This window comes from Ananas comosus, linkage group 21 (assembly GCF_001540865.1).
Source record: "Ananas comosus cultivar F153 linkage group 21, ASM154086v1, whole genome shotgun sequence".
Taxonomy (NCBI): Eukaryota; Viridiplantae; Streptophyta; class Magnoliopsida; order Poales; family Bromeliaceae; genus Ananas; species Ananas comosus.
In genome coordinates, this window is record NC_033641.1 from 3,045,125 (window position 1) to 3,065,305 (window position 20,181).

Genomic DNA, 20,181 nt, shown 5'->3' on the forward strand with positions numbered 1-20,181 from the left:
AGTAGGGCTTTATTTTAGCAATTGGTTATCCTAAACTTTGTCAAATAAAAATTTCTCCTTTTCAGAGTAAGCTATCAACTGAGTAGTGATACCTTCTTTTTAGCATATAGGAAATCAATAAAACTCAAAGATCAATTCCCCTTATTCTTTGATTCTAGCTCTTATTTTCATTCTTTGGAAGAGGAGTAGGTGTCTTCCTACCTTGAAATTTTATAAGATTATACGCACAACATACATATTTTGCTCGAGCAAAAAGACCAATTGAACTATTTAATAGGGCTCCGTGGGGTTCTCCACCCCCGGTTCCATTTTCTTTGCGGGTCCGGGTGGATCCGGACTAGATTGATTTTATTTTATTTTTCACTCTCTGTCACCACTCCATTGGGGTACGTCGGAGTGGAAGTAAATTTTTAGCAAATTTTTAACTGATCAAAATAGATCAAAAAAAAAAGAAAAAAAGAAGAAGGGTCTCCCACCTCCCGCATTTTTTATTTTTACAAATCGGAGAGAATTTGGAGTGGATGATTTTTTTTTTTTAATTTTGACTCTCATTTAATGTTTCATTTAGACGGATGGATGCGAGAGCTCCGTCAATTTGGTCTATTTGCATCACTACTCTAGGTTTTCACCAGCTTAGTAGACCACATGAACCGCTGAGTAAATCCGACCGGACCGGTCTATTTAGTACTTTCCTTTTCTGTTCACCCGACCCTGCCCAAACCCAATCCGTCTTAACTCCCAACGAGCATTCCTGGCCGTTAAAACTCCCTGGCCCCACCTAATCAAACGGCCCGCCAAATTCAACGATGATGGCACTCCCCGTAATTTTCCGGAACCCCGAGGGCCATTGCTTTTTCTTTACCCTAAAGATATTTCGCGCAGAGGTTTAAGCAAAGGAAATGGGAGGCGACAGTAGGGTTTTGGGGTCCTGAAGAGAGAGAACGAGTGACTGCGTAGTATCAGCTTCGTCATCATCATCCTCCTCCATATATAAATAGGATCAAGAGGAGAGACAGGGTAAACCCCCATTTTCGTCGCCATGGTAGCTCCCCTCGGCTCTTGGAGAAGGTCGAATCCCTCGGACATGTCGCCGCCGCCATTGAAGAGCTCCATGACCTCGGTGGAGCTCTGAGACCTCGCTTCGTTCGGATAAGGGGGCTCCTTCGATCCTTCTCTTTCCTCAGGTTCTCTCTCTAGCTCGATAAATCTTACATACATGCTGATTTTGACGGGTTTTATGTGGATAATGTGATTCCATGTGTGGAAATGTTCTATGTAAGCCTAATTTTTGTGTTTTGGTGCGATTGGTTTAGTGTTTTGTAGATAATCTATTTGTAGATTCTTATTGCGCTTGTTTTTTTTTTTTTTTTTTTTTTTTTTTTTGTTCGGCTCTTATTTTCGTTGTGGTTGGATTGATTTGAATTAACTGATAATTGCTTATTATCATTATTGCTATCATCTTTTTCATCTCTGTTGATTCTCTTTTAGTTTTGAGAGAGTCGAGTAATTTTTTCCTTCTTCTTTTGTTTTCCTATTCTTAGTTTGATTAGCAATGAAGATTGCTAGCCCACGTGGAAGCAATTTCGCTCATTCGTAGCTAATGGTATGAGTGATGTGATCTTTTTGATTTTATATTTTGTGGACTGTTGATTTGATAGGAGTGATTGATCACCCCCGATGTTAAGCCCTAAAGTACATGTACTAAGCCATCTTGATTTCATGTAGATCCTGGCAACTTTATGGCCAGTAGTTTTATGTACTAAATAAGTTTGGTAACTTTGTTTTCTCTTGAAGCTCAAGAACTCGCATGTGTGGACATTTTTGACACTAAATCAACTTTGAGAACTCACTGGCTTGATATGTTACTCGATTTAGTTTCATGTTTTTGAATGTTGAGGAGATTTGTTGCCTGCTTTGTAGAAATTAATGATTTCTTGATTTGGTTGTTGATTGGAGAAGGATTTTCATAGCTTCCACTACAACCACATGCTTAATGCAATAACTGCTGATTTTCACTTTTAAGCTGATGCATGACTTTAGTGCACTATTTGCCTATTAGTGGTGATTCGTACGTCCGTAGCATTGACTTCTGTTTCTTAGCCCCAAATGTTGAATAATATATCTATTCTCGCAGATGGGAAATGAAGTTACTGATGCAAAGAAAGACCATGGAGCGAAAAAGAAGACACCGGAGCAGCTTCAATTACTGGAGAAATTCTACTCTGGTATTAATCATTTCTATTTTTCTTTCATAAATCTGTACACTCTTTATCTTTTCTTAATAGCTTCATACTACAACAAAAAGCATTTTAGATATATCACTCTGTCTGATTTTCTTTTGATTCAGCGGAGAGATACCCTAATCAGAAGGCAATGGAAGAGTATGCTGCATCTGTAAACTTGACATATAATCAGATCCGCATATGGTTTGTAGAAAGGAGAAGAAAAGAAAGAAGAGGGGAAGAACAAAATATCCTCGGTATGAAGGACTGTCAGGGTGGTAGAAGAGTTCATACTTATGAATGCAGTAGCAAATGGTCTGTGAATGGTCGATTTCTCAAACATATGCATAGGGTTTTAGGAGGGCAGAGTGCAGGGAGGAAACGCCTTATGAGGTTGCAGATTTTGTTTCCAAGGGATTACATTTTGAGGAAAGTTTTTCGCAAAGATGGTCCTCCCCTTGGGGCAGAGTTTGATCCTCTTCCCAACAAAGAGTTTGATTATCGTGTAGGTAGGTTTTTTTTTTTTAATTTTTAATTTTTTTATATTAAATGATTGGCAACCAAAATTGGATTTGCCAATTAATGCATGTCATATGTTGTGTTTCCATTAGTATTGAAATGGGAGTCCTAGAAAGATTGTAATTTTGAGGCTGTCTAACTACGTGTGATGATTTTGGCTTTTGCAGATGCCAGAAGCCTTCGCTCCTGTCATGACAATAAAAAAACCACAAAAAAGAGAAAGGTATTATGGTGCTACTTTTTGAATGGTACTAGTTTATATTTCCTTAGGTACAAAGTTTCATTTGAGGTATATGTGATAATTATGCCATCTTGGTTCAATTGTTCTTTCAATTATTTGATTTGCTCCGTATAATAGGTTGTTGCAGTCAGAGGACAAAATTAACACTGTTATCTTTTAGTGATATGAGGATGATATTTAACCTTGCTTCACATTGTATATGCAGTTAGAAAATGCTGTATCGGTAACTAATAAAAGGACTTCCTATTTTTCTCTCTTTTTTTCTCTCTTTTTTTCTTCATACACACTTCTCTGAGCAGTGCTTATTTATTAAAATGATCATACAAACAATGAAATATGATCATAGTTTTCTTTTACTCACCTGCTTTTCATTGATGTTTTTCAAATGTAGATCTTCGAGTCTCCTATAGAAGAAACCAGAACTCCACCTGTGGAAAATGTTCCTCCAAAGAAACATGGCATTGGTAAAGGTCTGATGACAGTGTGGCATGCGACAAATGCGAACAAGGGAGACTTCCCTATGAATCTCAATTTTTTGTGTCGAAGTACTGCTTTGGGGACTTTAAGTTCAAGTGCTGGAAGCAAAGAAACACTACCCAAAGATTCCAGTCCTCGGAAGCCAGTTTCAGTAAGTTCCAAATCTTATTTTACATATCTTGGTGTTCATTTTTGCTCAAAACTCAAAAATAAGATGTTTAATGTTTTCATGCTCTATTTCTTTCCCTGAACTTCACAGAAACGAACTGCAGTACCCAAAAGGATAGAGAAGAAGAGAAAACCTCCATTGATCAAAAGAAAGGTAGTACTGGCTTGACAACTCGAGCTGCTATCGATACTATCTGGGAACTTCATTAACACAGCTGATTGAATTGTGGAGACAGCACCTAAAGAAGTGCTGCTGTTTACTTTCTAATTGGCTTCTTACAAATTTATAAAGGAGCTTATTTAGAGAAAAGTTGTTGATACTGAACTTGAATGTGACGGTTTGTAACTAATTAAGATTCAGCATCGTGTGTGTCACTCATGCATTCATTTACCTTATAGGTACCATGTGGTAAAGCTGTAGAACCACAGAAATCACATGCAACTGAATGTAAGCTCTCTGTTGATGAATGCCAATCTTCAGAACTGGAAAATGAGCTGTCAGTATTAATTGATGATGAGGAGCTAGAACTTGAGGAATTACAGACAGGGCCTAATCCATTGAGATGTTCGGCTCATCTTGCTTCAAGCGGTAGACATGATTGCCCGCTCTGCAAAGGTTTGTTTATGCCTCTTATGTCTTACTAAGCCTTCTTTGTCTAACAAGGCACACAACTGATGATGTTTGTTGAAATTTTAGACCTATTGGCCAGGTTTCCTCCCCAAAGTGTCAAGATGAAGCAGCCATGTTCGACAAGACCTTGGGATTCATCGCCCGAACTTGTTAAAAAGCTGTTCAAGGTTAGTGGATTCATATTGAACTTCTGCATGGCATAACTTCTGTTTAGATCTTGCTTTGTTCATCCCTTTTTATGTGTACGAAGGTAAACTCTTTTCTTTTGTTAAAGAATTTTTAAGTTGTTTTGAGTTAACATAATTTTCTTAGTTTATAGGAGGTAAAGAGGACAATAATTGTGCTAGATATTGTTCATGGTTCAAATCAATAAATTTTCCTATGACTATATATGACTAGTATGCACCTACAATGGATTGCTATTGCTTTATCCTACTCTCATGTTATATGCAGAAATGCTAATTTCTAGTCTTAAATTGTTGTCTGATTTTCTTGAGAAGATCTACTTGTTGGAGTTTATCTATTTCATTTTATTGCTTCCTTGTTCTAGAAAGTTCCTGTTTGGCCTGTCCAATGGAACAATTTTCTTTTCTAATCAGCAGTTTCCAGGCGTTTGTCTAACAAGAATATATGGGAACTACTGATGTTAGACAAAAATATATAGGAACTACTGATGTGGCAGGAAGCTGAAATAAAGCTTTTGGACCCCAAAATTACAAACTTACAATTGAAGCTTCTGCTTCTGCTGCAGCGGAAGCTGTTGGGACATGTTATAAAAATTCTATTGGTGTTTCCTTGAACAACTCTACTTGAAAAGCTGTTCTGCGGAATCTTAAGCCAGGCCAAACAGGAGAAATACATATTCAGGCTTATTTCTTTAGTGCATTATATACTCTACTTGGTTGCTTGAGTAATCAGTGGTTAGAAGCTGTACGCTAACTTCTTTGCTATGTTTCTACATTTTTGTGCCCATACTTACACTCATTCTCCAAGTATTTATGTTTAGTAGGAAATGATTTACCTAATTATAGTGCTGTAGTAATTTGTTAAAAGTTTAATAGGCCATGCCAGTAGTATTGGACATCTAGGCTGTGTTTGATTCTGCCAAGCATAATAAAATTTGGCAAGATTTTTTTTATATCCGGTCAAAGCGGGTTATTCCAACTTTTCTGGAATAACCTGTTAAAATAGTTCCAGTCTCCCCTTAGAATAGGATTTATCCCTAAAATATCAAGGGCAGGGTAATAAAAGCCCTTTCTCTTTTCCCATTACGCCTTGTAATTCCCGCCGCTTTACTCCATCCCACCAACCCTCTTTTCTATTGTACATACAAGAAAATTAGTATCAGTTAATCATAATAATAAGATATTTAATTAGTAGAATAAATAAATTATATTTTTACTTATATATATATTTGAATTTAAATAATTATTAATTTGTTTGGTTGACAAAAGGATTTGAAATTGGAATAGTACTAATATTATTATTTGGTTAAGAAAAATTTAATTTACTATTTAAATTCGTAATCAAAATTTAAATTTAAATTAAAATTTATAGCTTAAATTTTCATTTAAATTTGTAATTTAAATTTAAGTTCAAAGTCAAAATATAAAACTATATATAAATTCAAATATCAAACATATATTAAAATTTAAATTTAAATTTAAAAATTAATAAATTTTGAATTTATACTATAACTTTAAATTTAAAATTATAATTAAATCTAAAATAAATAAATTATAATTTTACTTATATCGAGTAGTCTATATAGATATTATAAAATGACGTAAATTTGAGCTATACATAAGGGCAAATTTGGCATTTTGGAATACCAAAATTTACTTTTCCCACTATTTTTCTCTTATTTCAAGAAAATTACCAAACATCATTTTGTTTATTTGGAGGAATATACTAGAACCTTACCAAACAAAAAAATTCTTTTATTTCTCTCTGTCCTATATGAAGGTATTCTAGGGATAAAAAATTTTATCTGACAGCATTGTCCAATTTCCAAACGCAGCCCTAAAGAATAGCTTATATAGGGGAATTTCATTGAGCTCATGACACAGTATCGAAGAGATATAGAAGGTTGCCCACTAAGTTTAGCACGAAGTTGATGAAAATTCTGACAAAAAGATTAGGCAAATATGCACCTACTTACGTAGCTAATACAAACTATCCAGGAACTGGTGCCCTCCTTCCTATTGGACCTTTTGAGACTCTATTTATCTATACAGAAACAGTACTTCAATCTTCCTTCTAACACTTTAACTAGTCAATGAGATGTTTTGAGATTAGCTGTACTAGCTTACTTTTCACAACTCCATCATTTGTTCCTGGGAATTTATTGCCTTTCTCTACTTTTACGGCTCTATTTTGAATGTCTGGCATCATTTTGGCTTTCCGACGTACAAATCTGTTGCCTTACTTAGCAGGAACATTATTTGAATTAACAACTATAAGCTTTTGCCTTTTGTTCTCTCTTGTGATTTCAAGTTAATATATGCTGCTATAGGACAATTTCCTTTTTATATTTGTTACCATTTTTGAAGAACAAGAGGACAGATTTAATCAGTAAATATTACTTTTTATATACTGGAATAATCCGATAAACTGAGGAGCATGGTATAACCACCAAATAACTTGAATACTTGCTTTATACAAGTAAAAAAAAATCACCAAGAGCCAACAGCTTTCTGACTCCAGTTTGCTACATTATTATCAGTCAATTTTGTTGCTTGATGGGTGGTTGTGTTCAAGGTGAATCATCCTGTAGCCTCCAACTTTACTTCCGAATTGTATTCCTATATCATCTAATCTAATGCAAGGCCCTTTTTTTTGCTAGGTTGTGCAATTCCTGTACTCTAATTCTATCAGTATCGATATACATTCCTTCACCTTCGACGAGTTTGCGCAGGCATTCCATGACAAGGTCCAACCTTTTTGTAAAGCACTCTCTGCAAGACCTTTTTGTGCATAGATCATCATTGTATTTGGTCTTGAAAGTTTCTGAAATTTTGTGTTGCCAGGACTCCATGCTGTTGGGAAAAGTGCATGTGGCTCTTCTGAAGTTGCTTTTGTTAGATGTGGAAAGGGAAAAATCTGGTGGATTTATTCCTCGACCTTCTAAGGATTGCAGATTCTTGCATTTTTCGAACTTTGTAAGTTTGTGATCCTTGTATCTTTAGCCTTATACTTTATTCTTGATTAAGCAGCAAATCTCTGCTTTTACTAAAAGTTGTCCCTGCAGATTTTTTTATTCTTTTGACAACCTTTTTCCTTTTTCTTTTTCTTTTTGAATTTTGTGTGCGTGTGCGTGTGCGTGCACCTGTGCACGGTGGGGGGAGTGGGTGTGGGTGTGTGTTGTGGGNATAGATTGTGCAATTGATCGAAAACTAATGTCTTCTAGTTTCTATAAGTATGTCCAAAGAAACTTTGTACTGTAATTATGCCCGGTAATTTAGGAGTTAAGTTCAACTTTAAGTATCTGTGGGGTTTTCTCTATGTTGTCTACTATTTCTAAGCAGCAATTTTTTCGCTTTACATACAAAGGATTATAACAATTCTAGATTTATGTTGTTAAGTGTGGTAAATCATAACAAGTACTATTATGCAGGTGTAACCAGATGCAATTATAGTTATGCTATGTTGTGGCATATTATGCACTGTATGAATGTTGATTTAGTGTTATTTCTTGTTAGCTCTGACATTTCTCCCATAGAATTTGATTTTAGAGAATTGCATAAAATTCCTATACTTCCTGTACTCTAAAGACTGAAGAATGACTAGGTTTAAATTCATTACGGAGATTATTCCACCCATTATTATTTGCATGATTTAAGAGTTTTAATTGTCAAATAAGATATCTTCGAAGTTGTTCTAGATTAGTTATTTTAAAAAGATTCCGATTGTCAGCCACTGCTATGTTGACTGGTTAAATTTATTACTGCATAACTTGGTTTTATCTACATTGCTGTCATGTCTTTGATCAGAAATTTTTTATCATCTATTTCTTATCCTATGCAGGTTAGAGAACAGGAATTTGATGTAAATTTCTGGTGTCAATCCCTTAATTCTCTTACATGGATTGAAATACTGCGGCAAGTTTTGGTTGCAGCAGGTTTTGGTTCAAAATGCAGCTCACTGCAAAGAGAAACTTTTGGCAAGGTAACAGAGAATACTGTTTTATTCTGACTAAGTGATAAAAACATCTCAGAGTTATAGATCAATTTTCTTTCTGAAATTGGCTAAATGCTTTTTTTATCGTCTTCATGCACAGAGAAATGTTGAATCTTCGTGTACAGAGAAAGACAGAAGTCACAGAACTTTAAATTCTGAACTATTGATCAGTTTTTCTTAGTTCAAGTTCACTTTTATGGTGATCTGGGTGTATAAGGGTCATTTTGAACATGCTTTATAAGACGCTTGTGTTCTAATACTCTCTTCTTGCCCGAAGGGCAGCTTTCTCAATCACTAGTTAGCTGTTTGTCTGGCCTGACTAGACCAGGTCAAGAATATATAACTCAGTGCCAATCATCTTTACACACTTAGTGTACAAATTAATCATGAAGCCTTTACATATATGCTCCATGTCTATATACTGGTTTGGTGTCATGGATGAATTATTCTAAGCCAGTATGTTATTGCATGGCGAACTAGTTGGTTCATCTGAAAGAATAGTTTTGTATAGTCTTGTACGAACTTGTGCTTTCTTCTGTGTGAAGTTCTTAGTTGTTTACAATTTTGATCATGGTTGGGACTGTTTAATATGGTAAAACTGGGACTAGTACAGGAACATGTCAAGATAAAGAATGTATGGAATTTGTTTGTCCATTGATTTACCAGCTGATTGGGAAAGGCTTCTATTGAAGTTGATTGAGTCAATTCGACAATTGAAAGATCCAGAACAACATGGACGGAAGTTTGAAAACAATGATCAGGGAATATTTACGAACAAGTATTTGGCAGGAACTATAAGTGATTAATATTCATGAAATCTTATGCCCTACTGTTGTGAGAAGGCTAGGTGTAAAAGATATGATGGTCTTAGGGAACAATTTGCTATAGTGAATCATATCTTTGACATACAGATTGTCCATGACTTGCACTCTATCTATTCAAACAATTAAAATATGCCCAGGAAAAAAATTGAAGTATTCAAGGAGATCTTACCCATTCATCCATAGTTTACAATTTACATACACTAGCTGGCCTTTCTTGTTCACCATATCTCTTTTTTATCTTCTGTGACAGATTGAGTTCTCAGCAAAAGATATGCTAAGAATTTTGTTTAAGTTTTGTGTAATTCAAATTAGTCTAAGAAGGAAAATGTAAAATGTGGTTATGGGCAATTATCAAATTTCCACATAGTGCTGTCCTTTGTTCTGGCCATTTTCAATTATTCTACAATTGTAACTTCCACATTAGCCATATGATGCCGTTTGTTTCTAGCCATGTGATGCACAGGCAGGTTCTCTGTAAGTTCTATTGTAGATGTGAATCTCGATGTAACATCAGGGCTCTGATAAGGCCACATTTTAACAGGAAGATACCAGCTGAATTGGAATCTCCAATCCTAATAATTGTGGTTCATAACAGCTACGGCTTAAAATTTATCTAGAGGCGAAACTAACCTATTCTACAGATTTCCTTACTATGCGTCAAAGAATAAGGCTCCGTTGGGCTTGTGCAGATATTGCATTACTGTGGTGAGGAAGTACGATAGGATAAATATCTTGTTTGTTTCCGTACGTAATATCACATTGCACATACCAAAATGAGCCGGTTATTATTTATTTTTTGTGGTCCCATCTGTAAATGGAGGAGCATAAACCTATATGCTTTTGCCCGAAGTCCGTTTTGCCTAATAGCGTTAGATGGGACTCAATACCTAATGGCCCGAAGTGCTTATTGTCATACATATGTGTCCATGTTTGCTTACGTTTTCATGTGGGATTACATGCATTTACTGCTTATTTGGTTGTTTGTAATGTGCTTATACGATATTCTTCGTGCAGTTGTAGTGTGTGCATGCTCATGTATCTGTCTGTGTCTGCATGTTGAGTATGCATGTGCCTGCTTATGCTCATGTGCACTTTTGCGTAGATCTGTATGACCACATCAGTACGACTTTAGAGGTTTATCAGCAATTACAACCACAATACCTGAATTTTTCTTTTAACAACTTTTTCCGTAAGTTTGTGTGAATTCTGAGAAATTAAAATTTGATAGTAGTTTTTGTTTATTAGAAATTTCTTTGATCAGGTCTTGCTCTATTCTTTTAGTTTGTACATCACAAGCTAATATTTCCATTCTCAGCAGACAGTGTTGGCGTGATGAAGTCATACAAGATCATGTTGTGCTTCTTCTATGCATTAGTTTTCTATCTTATAAAATGTAAGGAAATATGTTAATATTTATTAGCGTACTTTAAAATATGAGATGATTATTACTTTGGAAGAGGTACTTATTTCTTTTCTGTTAAGAAGGATTTTGAGAACCTAATTTAATGTCCATTCTTCTTGTCAGTTATTGGTAGTGCATGCCTCATAATGTGAGATAGTGTGATGCTCTTGTGCTGCATCCTTTATTTAGTGATGAACAAATTGCTTTAATGTTTAGTCAGAAAACTTCAATGCTGTATACGGCCTGAATATTTTTCTACCTAGCCCAATGCCCTCAGATATTCCCGTTAACCTGTTTCCTGGAGAGTTTCTTTCTGCTAATTGCTATGATGGCATTAGGCCTTCAATTGGCCTTGGTGCTTATTGTTGCAACCTTTAGTGGATTTAATTTCATTAGTTCTTACGACTTTCGCCACTTGATTACTCTAGTTGACGGTATCACAGCTAGTTTTAAATTTAGTTTGTGTATGCAAATGTTGATCTCCTTTTTTCTTTCTTTTTGCCCTGATCTTTTGGCATTCTTTTTACTTCTCCTTTTGTTCTTTGTTACTTTCATCTAACATGGATACAGTAGCTAGGTTAGCTATACGAACGGTTATGGTATTTACGAAGTAACACTGAAGGCCTTATCTTTTTGTTATGTCTTTATATAGGAGAGAAATCAGATGGTAAAATATGGCCTACGTCCCCGTACATTGAAAGCTGAATTATTTTCTTTATTAGCAAAGAAAGGAAGCAGTGGACTAAAGGTTTCAGAGCTGGCAAGATCTTCTCAGGTGTGACTTAACGATATCTTTGTGCTTTTTTTAATTCAATACATTCCAATTTGTTCGTGCAATCTTTATATTTTGGTTTTTCAGATCATCGACCTTGACCTCCCCAACACAACAGAAGAAATAGAGCAACTAATATGTTCAACTCTTTCAAGTGATATCACATTATTTGAAAAGATTGCACCTTCTGCATTTCGCCTTCGGGTTGATCCTCACATCAAGGGAAAAGAATATCCTCAATCAGATTCTGATGATTCAGGAAGTGTTGATGATGAATCTCTGAATGCCAGTACGAGCAGTAGCAGCGATTCTGATGATTCTGAGGATATGGATTCTTTCACTTATGAGAGAAGAATCCACAGGAATGGGGCTCGAAAGAAGAAAACGTGCAAGAAGTTAACCAAATATAGTGAAATTGATGAGAGTAATTCGGGAGAAGCATGGGTGCTAGGGTTGATGGAAGGAGAGTATGCGGACCTAAGCATTGATGAGAAGTTGGAAGCTCTAGTTGCTTTGGTTGATCTTGTTGGCAGTGCTGGTTCCTGTTTAAGATTGGAGGTATTCCTCAGTTCCTTACTGTAATAGCTTGCAACTCTTCTATGTTTTTTTTTCAATCATCAGACTATTCTGTGTTTGCTAGTAGTGCTATAACTGTTCCTACTGAATTACTTGCATTTACCAAAATTCATTGCCAAATTGCACATCTTTTGGTACAGATTTTTTACAATAATATAGTCATGAATAATCCTCATGCTTCTGGCTGCAGTTACGTTCTTTACTTTTGCCTCCTTTTGAACTAACTGCTTTAGTGCTGTGAAAATTTCCTTTTTCACTTTGTGTTCTCGCCAATATTAGATGCTTTGCGTTAAGAAATCCCTATATGTGGCCTATCCCAATTTTGCAGAGTTCATCTTTTGGATGTTCTTGCCTTTGGTCCTTTTCTTGCTTTAACTTGGAAACAAGTATTGCCTGTGCTGTTCGTGCTGAATCGTGCTGAGGCTGTGCCTGCATGTGGCACGGATGGGTGCCGACAGCATATCACAAAATAAATTTTTTTTGAGTTTTTAAAGGTTTTTTTTTTGAGGTGAAAACTGAAAAGTTTCACAAAGGTTTTTCCATGCTTGAAATGTATAAATCGTGTAAATCTACTAACATTTGTTGCAAGTAATGAGTTCAATTGCATATGAGATCATTGCTTAGTGAAGAAAGACAAAAAAGAAGATCTTGCCCAATTCTTTTATCATTTTAGATGTAGTGAATTCGCTTATGGTAGTGCTTTTCTATAAATTTTTACCCAATTATGACATTAGTTTTGTTTTGACGCTTATACTTTCATTATATATGTATATATATATATATATATATATATATATATATAAAGGTTAATTTCATACTGGTCCCTGCAAACATAGTGAATGACAAATATATCCTTACAAAGTTCAACTTTCATATGTTGGCCCTGCAAAAGTCTTGATGTTTTCAAATATATTCCTGCCGTCAGAATCCGTTAGAAAAATTTAGTTAACCATAGGTTAAATACTTAACCTTGGTTAATTTTTGACATTTTTACCCCTATTATATTATATCGTTATGGCTTTTGGAGGGACATATTTGTGATGGCAAAATTGAAAATATAAATGATTCTCTAATGGTAACAAACCAAAGGGACATATTTGAAAACATTAAAACTTTTGTAGGAACAACATATGAAAGTTGAACTTTGTAGGGATATATTTGCTATTCACTATGTTTGCAGGGACTTGTATGCAAGGATTAAAGTGCCCATCAACACGGGCTGTATCCACCGTGCCGTATTGTGTCAGCAAGATATCGGGTAACAAACCAAAGGGACATATTTGAAAACATTAAAACTTTTGTAGGGACAACATATGAAAGTTGAACTTTGTAGGGATATATTTGCTATTCACTATGTTTGCAGGGACTTGTATGCAAGGATTAAAGTGCCCATTAATACGGGCTGTATCCATCGTGCCGTATTGTGTCAGCAAGATATCGGCACGATATAGCCTCCATGTCGATGGCACAACTCAAGACACTCTATTCTTGAAAGTAGAAAGTAATTTCCTCAATAAAGTTCAAAAGATTTGATAAAAATATATAATAAATAGCAAGGATTTAAGTGCCGTGACACGAGGTCGTGCCGGAAACTTGCCGGCACGCTGTGTGCTGAGCCGTGCCGATGCGTGCTAGTCAAAAAAATTCTTGTGTGCCGATACATAAGAGTATGAAATATTTATTTTCTTTAGCAACAAAATATTCTAACTATTTATTATGTCTTTTTATCATATCTTTTGAACTTTATTCAGAAAATTAATTACTAATTTAAAGAATAAAGGGTTTTGAGCTGTGCCATCGGCATGTATCGTGCCGGTATCTTGTTGACACGGTATGATACGGTGGATACGGCCCGTGCCGACGGGTACTTAAAACCTTGATAAATAGGGGAAACTTCAACTACCCCCCTGTGGTTTCGTACTTTTTTACTTTAGTACCCTGTGGTTTAAAGTGTATCAAGTTAGTATCCTGTGGTTTCGCACTTTCTCACTTTAGTATCCTGTGGTTTCAAGTGTATCAAGTTAGTACCCTGTGGTTTCATTTTTGTATCAAATTAGTACTCTGTGGTTTCAATTTTCTCTTTTTATTATCCATTTCGGGGTATATAATTTAACGAAATATTAAATCACAGGGTACTAAAGTGAGAAAGTGCGAAACCACATGGTACTAACTTGATACACTTTAAACCATAGGGTACTAAAGTAAGAAAGTGCAAAACCATGGGGGGGTATTTGAAGTTTCCCCTAATAAATAATTGGCATATTTTGTTGCTAAAGAAACTAATATTTCATGCTATTATGTGTTGGCAAACACATATTTTTTGTGACCGGCATGCACTGATTAACCCTATATATAAAATGATCCTTATGACTCTATTTTTACTAAACTGTGCGAGATATAGCAGCACTTGAACAATTTTTGTAGTTATTAGAGATATTAAAACAATCTAGAAAGCTAATTTTTTATGAAAATTAGACAAATAGTTTTGTGCCGATGTGTGCTAATATTGTAGTGGCGTGCCACTAGCACAGTGGGGTGTGCCGACATTGGCACACCCCATGCCACTGTGCCGTGCCACTGTGGCATGCCCCGTGCCACTGTGCCGTGCTAGTGGCATGACAATCCTTGCTTGGAAATGCATACACCTTGTCTTTTTGTGTATTTTCTACAATCATTTTCATGTGTTTTTGGTAACTAAAAGGGCACCAATATCTATTTCTTTGGAAAAATTAGTTTAATATTCTTCTACGTAACAAAGGAGGAGTGCTCTATCTCACAAGGGAAAGGTGTTCAAAGTCAAAGGTTTTCACCAACATGACTGATAAACTAATTTGCACAAAGTTATGGCAAGATATAAAGTGAAGGTCTGTGTGTTGTACTTACTCTGCAAGTGGACTTTTTCTGTATATAAATTAGATTCTCTTCACCTAGAAGAGCTGCCTTGCGAGGGATTTCATTAAATGTAAACTGTTATAATTCATGAGCTTATTGAAGCCTATTTGATCATTGGACCCTTTTAGCATCTGAACTACAAAATTTAATGATCTTTGCCATTATGCTTCTTATTTTTCTAGGAATCGGCAAGAACAACATCTGTCATCCCAAATGCACAGCATCAGAGATCAGGAGGAAAAATAAAGAAGTCGCAGAACCATCACCTATTGTCAAGACCAACAAATAGTGCCGAAGAAACTAATCCGGCCCAAAATCCTTTTCCTGCTGATTCTTCTCCTACCAGGTCAAAGGGTTATCAGAGGGGTCGATCAACTTGCAAAAGAACTGCTTATACCTCCAGTGACTCTGGAAGGAACATAGAAGCTGCAGAAGTATCTGGCCTAGTTGTACACCAACCACAATCCATTTATCTAGGATCTGATCGTAGGTACAATAATTATTGGCTTTTCCTTGGCCCTTGTACAACCAACGATCCAGGCCACCGTAGAGTATACTTTGAGTCTTCTGAAGATGGTCACTGGGAGGTGATTGATACACCGCAGGTTCATTTTCTGCCTTTTATACCAATTAAAAAGTTATAGTAGTAACCAATTTCTTCTTAAAATTGACGTATTCATGGCTGACTTTGTTAAAACCCTTAATTGTTCTTCTTTGACTATTTTGCAGGCTTTACTTGCTTTGCTATCTGTTTTAGACAGTAGGGGCAGGAGGGAAGCTCGCCTTGTCGCATCTTTGGAAAAGAGGCAGGAATTCTTATGCCAAGCTATGAAAAATTTCATACAAAATGAAAATGAAACCAGACGAAGTCATGCATCTGATCCATCTGACATAACGACCAGTAGTGGAGATGGATCTTCTCCTGTTTCAGATATAGATAACATTGTAATTCCGGATTCCATAAACGATTTCTCCACCCCATCTGGTGTTATAGTTCTTGAACTTGGAAGGAAAAGCGAAGAAAAGATGCAAAAGTGGGAGAGGCTGCAGGCATTTGACAAATGGATATGGAATTCCTTTAATTCAGTTCTTAGTGCTGTAAAATACAGTAGGAGGTCATATATGGATTTGTTGTTTCGCTGTGAAAGTTGTCATGATTTGTACTGGCGAGATGAAAAACATTGTAGGATATGTCACTCAACATTTGAGATTGATTTTGATCTCGAAGAAAGATATGCTGTCCATGCAGCAACATGTAGGGAAGCAGAAGACACCTGCGAGTTTCCGAAGCATAAAGTTCTCCCTTGTCAATTGCAAGCACTCAAAGCGGCAATTTATGCAATCGAGGTGAACAACTGGACATGCTAGTGTTGTTATGGCTTTCTGACAGTATCTTCTTGGACTGAAAATTTCATGCTCACCTGTTTAGTACATTATGAGTAGCAGAGGTTTCAAAATTATATAGTATCTTGTATACTGCTGCAAAATATGTATTTTTCATATATGCTCTTCAAATTCTTTTTTTGCTCTTGTACCCTTGTACTTACAAAAAATGTCCCTCTTTGCATAGCTTTCTCCAATACAACAAAAAACGTCCGGTCACGAATCGGATGACTCCTCAACTTACGTTAATTTTTTTTTCCCACTCTAACGGAACTGCACTTTTCCAGTGGTTTATATGAAAATTGAGATTTTCCAGGGGTATTACATTTGTAGGTCATTGTAGAGGGTTGATATAGAAGTCCCTAGATAGTAAACAGATGTTGTTTAATTAATAGTAGCTGGATAAGCTGCATACTTCTTATATTGACATGTGGTAATGGATTCTCATTCTCATGCTTTCCTGCAGGTAGCAATGCCCGAGATGACATTAGTCGATTCGTGGAGGAAGTCTGCTCACAAGCTGTGGGTTAAGCGTCTTCGACGGACGTCATCTTTACCAGAACTTCTGCAGGTTCGCTTTTCTCTCACCAGAGCTGTTTTTATTTCCTTGCTATAATTTATCTCAACACTTCGAAGGGAATTAACGTGTAATTTGCTTTATTTGCTTCTTTGCTTGTGACATACATGGCAGGTTCTTACTGATTTTGTCGGTGCCATAAATGAGGATTGGCTGTATGAATGTGCCTCTACAGGCTCAAATTCATCTGTTGATGATATCATTATCAACTTCCAGACAATGCCACAAACAATATCTGCAGTTGCACTTTGGATAGTCAAATTGGATACTTTAATTGCTCCACATTTGGAAAAAGCTCATTCCGATAGAACAGCAGCAAACATGCAGTTATCCAAACGTATGTAGTAGTTTAACTGTAGTTTATACTTGTTCTTTTTCGATGTTTGTGATGCTGCTTCTGTTTAAAGGGTTACACTGTGCTATAGATTACAATGCTAGTGCTTTTACTGATTTACGGACTAGTTTTCATTCTGCGATTGCTTTATTACTGGGTAGCAGTTATTTACTGCGTAGGTTTTTGGAATGCTAGTTGACCTTCTGTTGGATTAGTTAGGCCCTGCTTCTTAGTTTCAACTAATTTGGATCAGCTTTAGTTTCCTTGGATTCATTCTAATTAGAAGGGAAATGCTCTCAGTTTCATAGTGGTGGACCCTAGTTTCCAGTCTGTACCCTCCAAAACTAAAAGATTTGGTTTTTAATTTAGTTTAAAAGAATGTTTCACTCTGTTTTGGACGAAACCCCAAACCATTGCACTGCGTTTTTCTTGTTGAATGCTAAGATATGAACAATCCGGCTGTTTTTGGACATTGCTGTTCTAGTTAGAAGCTGGTAGATGAACACGCCATCTTTCTAAGTAGGGCTGGCAAACGAGCGAGCCGGCTCGCGTTCGACTCGTGTTCGGCTCGATATTCGGCTCGCTCGAGAGAGAGAGAGAGAGAGAGAGAGAGAGAGAGAGAGAGAGAGAGAGAGATATATATATATATATATATATATATATATATAATATATATAGTATATATATTATATGTATTTGAATTATATAAGGCTTTAACTTTAATTGTGGGCATATTGTTGCCCATAAAATAAACAGGCCAACAAGTCGACCGTGCAATTGAGCCCAACTCAAATTTACATAACACACTCTCTCTTTCAGACTTTCACTGTTGCAACATAACCGCCCTAAAACATGATAACATTCAAATCACTACTTGTTTTCCTCTCTCTCTCTCTCTCTCTCTCTCTCACTCAGACCCTCATCCAGTCAGGAAGTCACCCTAGCTCACATTTCTTATAATTATTTTGTATTTTGAACTATTGGACATGTTGCATCAAATTGTAGGTAATGTTCTATAAAAATTAAACTATTGATTATATAATGTCGAGAATTTCAATCGGCTCGTTTAGAGCTCGAGCTCGGCTCGACTCAAAATTAGGCTCGCTCGAGCTCGGCTCGAATTAATTTCAAGCCGAGCTTGAGCCTAGATTTAGGCTCGAAATTAATTTCAAGCCGAATTTGAGCTGACATAAGCTCGCTCAAGCTCGGCTCGTTTCCACCCCTATTTCTAAGGTTGTGGTTATTGCATAATGATTTGGTAGAAGTAAGGATTAAAGTCCCTATTGGCACCGGCCTTATCCACCGTGCTGTATTATACCAGCAAGATATCGGCACGATACAGTCCCGTGTCGATGGCACAACTCAAAACTCTCTATTCTTAAAATTAGTAAGTAATTTTCTCAATAAAGTTCAAAATATTTGATAAAAGTATATAATAAATAATTGACAAATTTTGCTGCTAAAGAAAATAAATATTTCATGTCATTACGTGTCGGCACATATATATTTTTTGTGACTGACATGCATCGGCACGGCCCTGCACGCACCGTGCCGTGCCGTGTCGGCAAGTTTCTGGCACGATCCCATGTCACGACACTTAAATCCTTGCAGAGAAGCATATGATGAGATCATTTCTTTTGGATCTAATCTTCTTTTACTTTGTTTTTTGATTTCTCTTCCTGAGTTCTCATCACTGATTATCAGTAATCTAGCCATCAAATTCACCTTATTTTTTTATTTTAATATTATAGTTCTCTGTCAGTTTTTCGGAATATTTGAAGTCATCCTATCTACTTTAGCCTCAATTAAAGCACTAGTTTCCACCCAATGGCTTATATTCGTGAACAAATATAGGCTGCCTCGACCTTAAACTGAAAGTTCTGGTTGATGCCTATGGTCTTGTATATTTGCAGAAACCATCTTTAGGTGCAATTATGGGAAATCAGGTTCTAAACTTGTTGGGTCTGATGTCTTTGCTGGCTTAATTTAATTACTTGTTTCCGTTGATACAACCATCTAATTAACCTAGGTTTACGCTAAATACCTGTCATTCCTATAAGAACCATATTCTGTGATTTTGCACCTTTGTTAAACTGCTGTCCTCTGATGTTGATTTAGATTGATCTCGAAACTGTAGAATTACTGCTTCCAAGTATAGGTGGTTCATGGCAACCATTTGTATCGTGTGTGTCATCATTGTGCTATATCGTTTCTTATATTATATTACTCCCTATTTGATCGGTATATTAATTTTGTTTTCAGGAAAACGAGCCTCTACTAGGTAGTCAGGAATCAATTGGACCGATTATTTTGTGCATCAGTATCCTTTTATGTAATAAGCTGATTTAACATTTGGAGTGGAAATGTTGGGTTACGGTTTGTCTCTACAGTCTCTCACGAGCATGCTGGTCATGCAAAGTTTGAGAGCTTCATTGATTCACCGCAGGCATTCTGATCTTTCAAAGGATCACTTCTGAACTCCTATTCCGGCACATTTGGAGCTCACCTGGTTGCAGAAAGTGATCGTTTAATTTGCAGAAGACCAATGGCTCATGTACAACTAATATTGTGGCCCCATACACAGCAAAAACAAAATTTCTTGTGAATATTCATTACTTCATTTATATGGTTTAGCTACAGTTCTTTTTTGATCCTTCATATTTTCTGCTGTTAATTCAGCATTTACTAGGAAATATGTACGGGGTGTCGGCAATTTTGTAACCTGAATATCTAGTCTCTTGTTCGGTGAGTGTGTAATGAAATAAACGTGTTGCTGCTAGTTTTGTTGGATCCGCGTACCGACTTAGTAGTGTTGATTGGAAATTTTGTTGTTGAAAGAAGTAGAAACGACTTGATAGTATTGATTGGAAATTTTGTTGTTGAAAGAAACAAAAGAGGATGGATCGATCGGAGCCTATTGCTGGTAATCATCTCTCATATATATGGCCAAGGTAGAACAGTGCAAGTAAATACTTGTTGGGTAT

The 20,181-nt window shown here is 36.2% G+C and overlaps 1 protein-coding gene across 2 annotated transcripts; it reads left to right on the top strand.

Annotated features, from left to right (window-relative positions):
- Window positions 908–20,068, top strand: LOC109726378 (homeobox-DDT domain protein RLT3). 2 transcript variants are annotated; one of them, XM_020255924.1, is made up of 18 exons: window positions 908–1,184; window positions 2,135–2,225; window positions 2,348–2,731; window positions 2,909–2,964; window positions 3,374–3,610; window positions 3,719–3,781; window positions 4,027–4,243; window positions 4,325–4,425; window positions 7,104–7,190; window positions 7,288–7,419; window positions 8,285–8,425; window positions 11,316–11,438; window positions 11,523–11,993; window positions 15,086–15,508; window positions 15,633–16,250; window positions 16,753–16,857; window positions 16,978–17,200; window positions 19,460–20,068. In XM_020255924.1, exons 2-18 carry the CDS (start codon window positions 2,135–2,137, stop codon window positions 19,480–19,482), a joined length of 3,495 nt encoding a protein of 1,164 aa, XP_020111513.1. In that variant the 5' UTR covers window positions 908–1,184; the 3' UTR covers window positions 19,483–20,068. The 2 variants fall into 2 exon arrangements, with proteins under 2 accessions (XP_020111513.1, XP_020111512.1); XM_020255923.1 differs by lacking the exon at window positions 908–1,184 and adding an exon at window positions 1,585–1,603.

Excerpts from the sequence above, each read along its gene's own strand:
- LOC109726378 (XM_020255923.1), top strand. Across the intron at positions 3,611-3,718 it reads GTCCTCGGAAGCCAGTTTCA|AAACGAACTGCAGTACCCAA; the intron begins GTAAGTTCCAAA and ends TGAACTTCACAG. Across the intron at positions 8,426-11,315 it reads AAAGAGAAACTTTTGGCAAG|GAGAGAAATCAGATGGTAAA; the intron begins GTAACAGAGAAT and ends GTCTTTATATAG.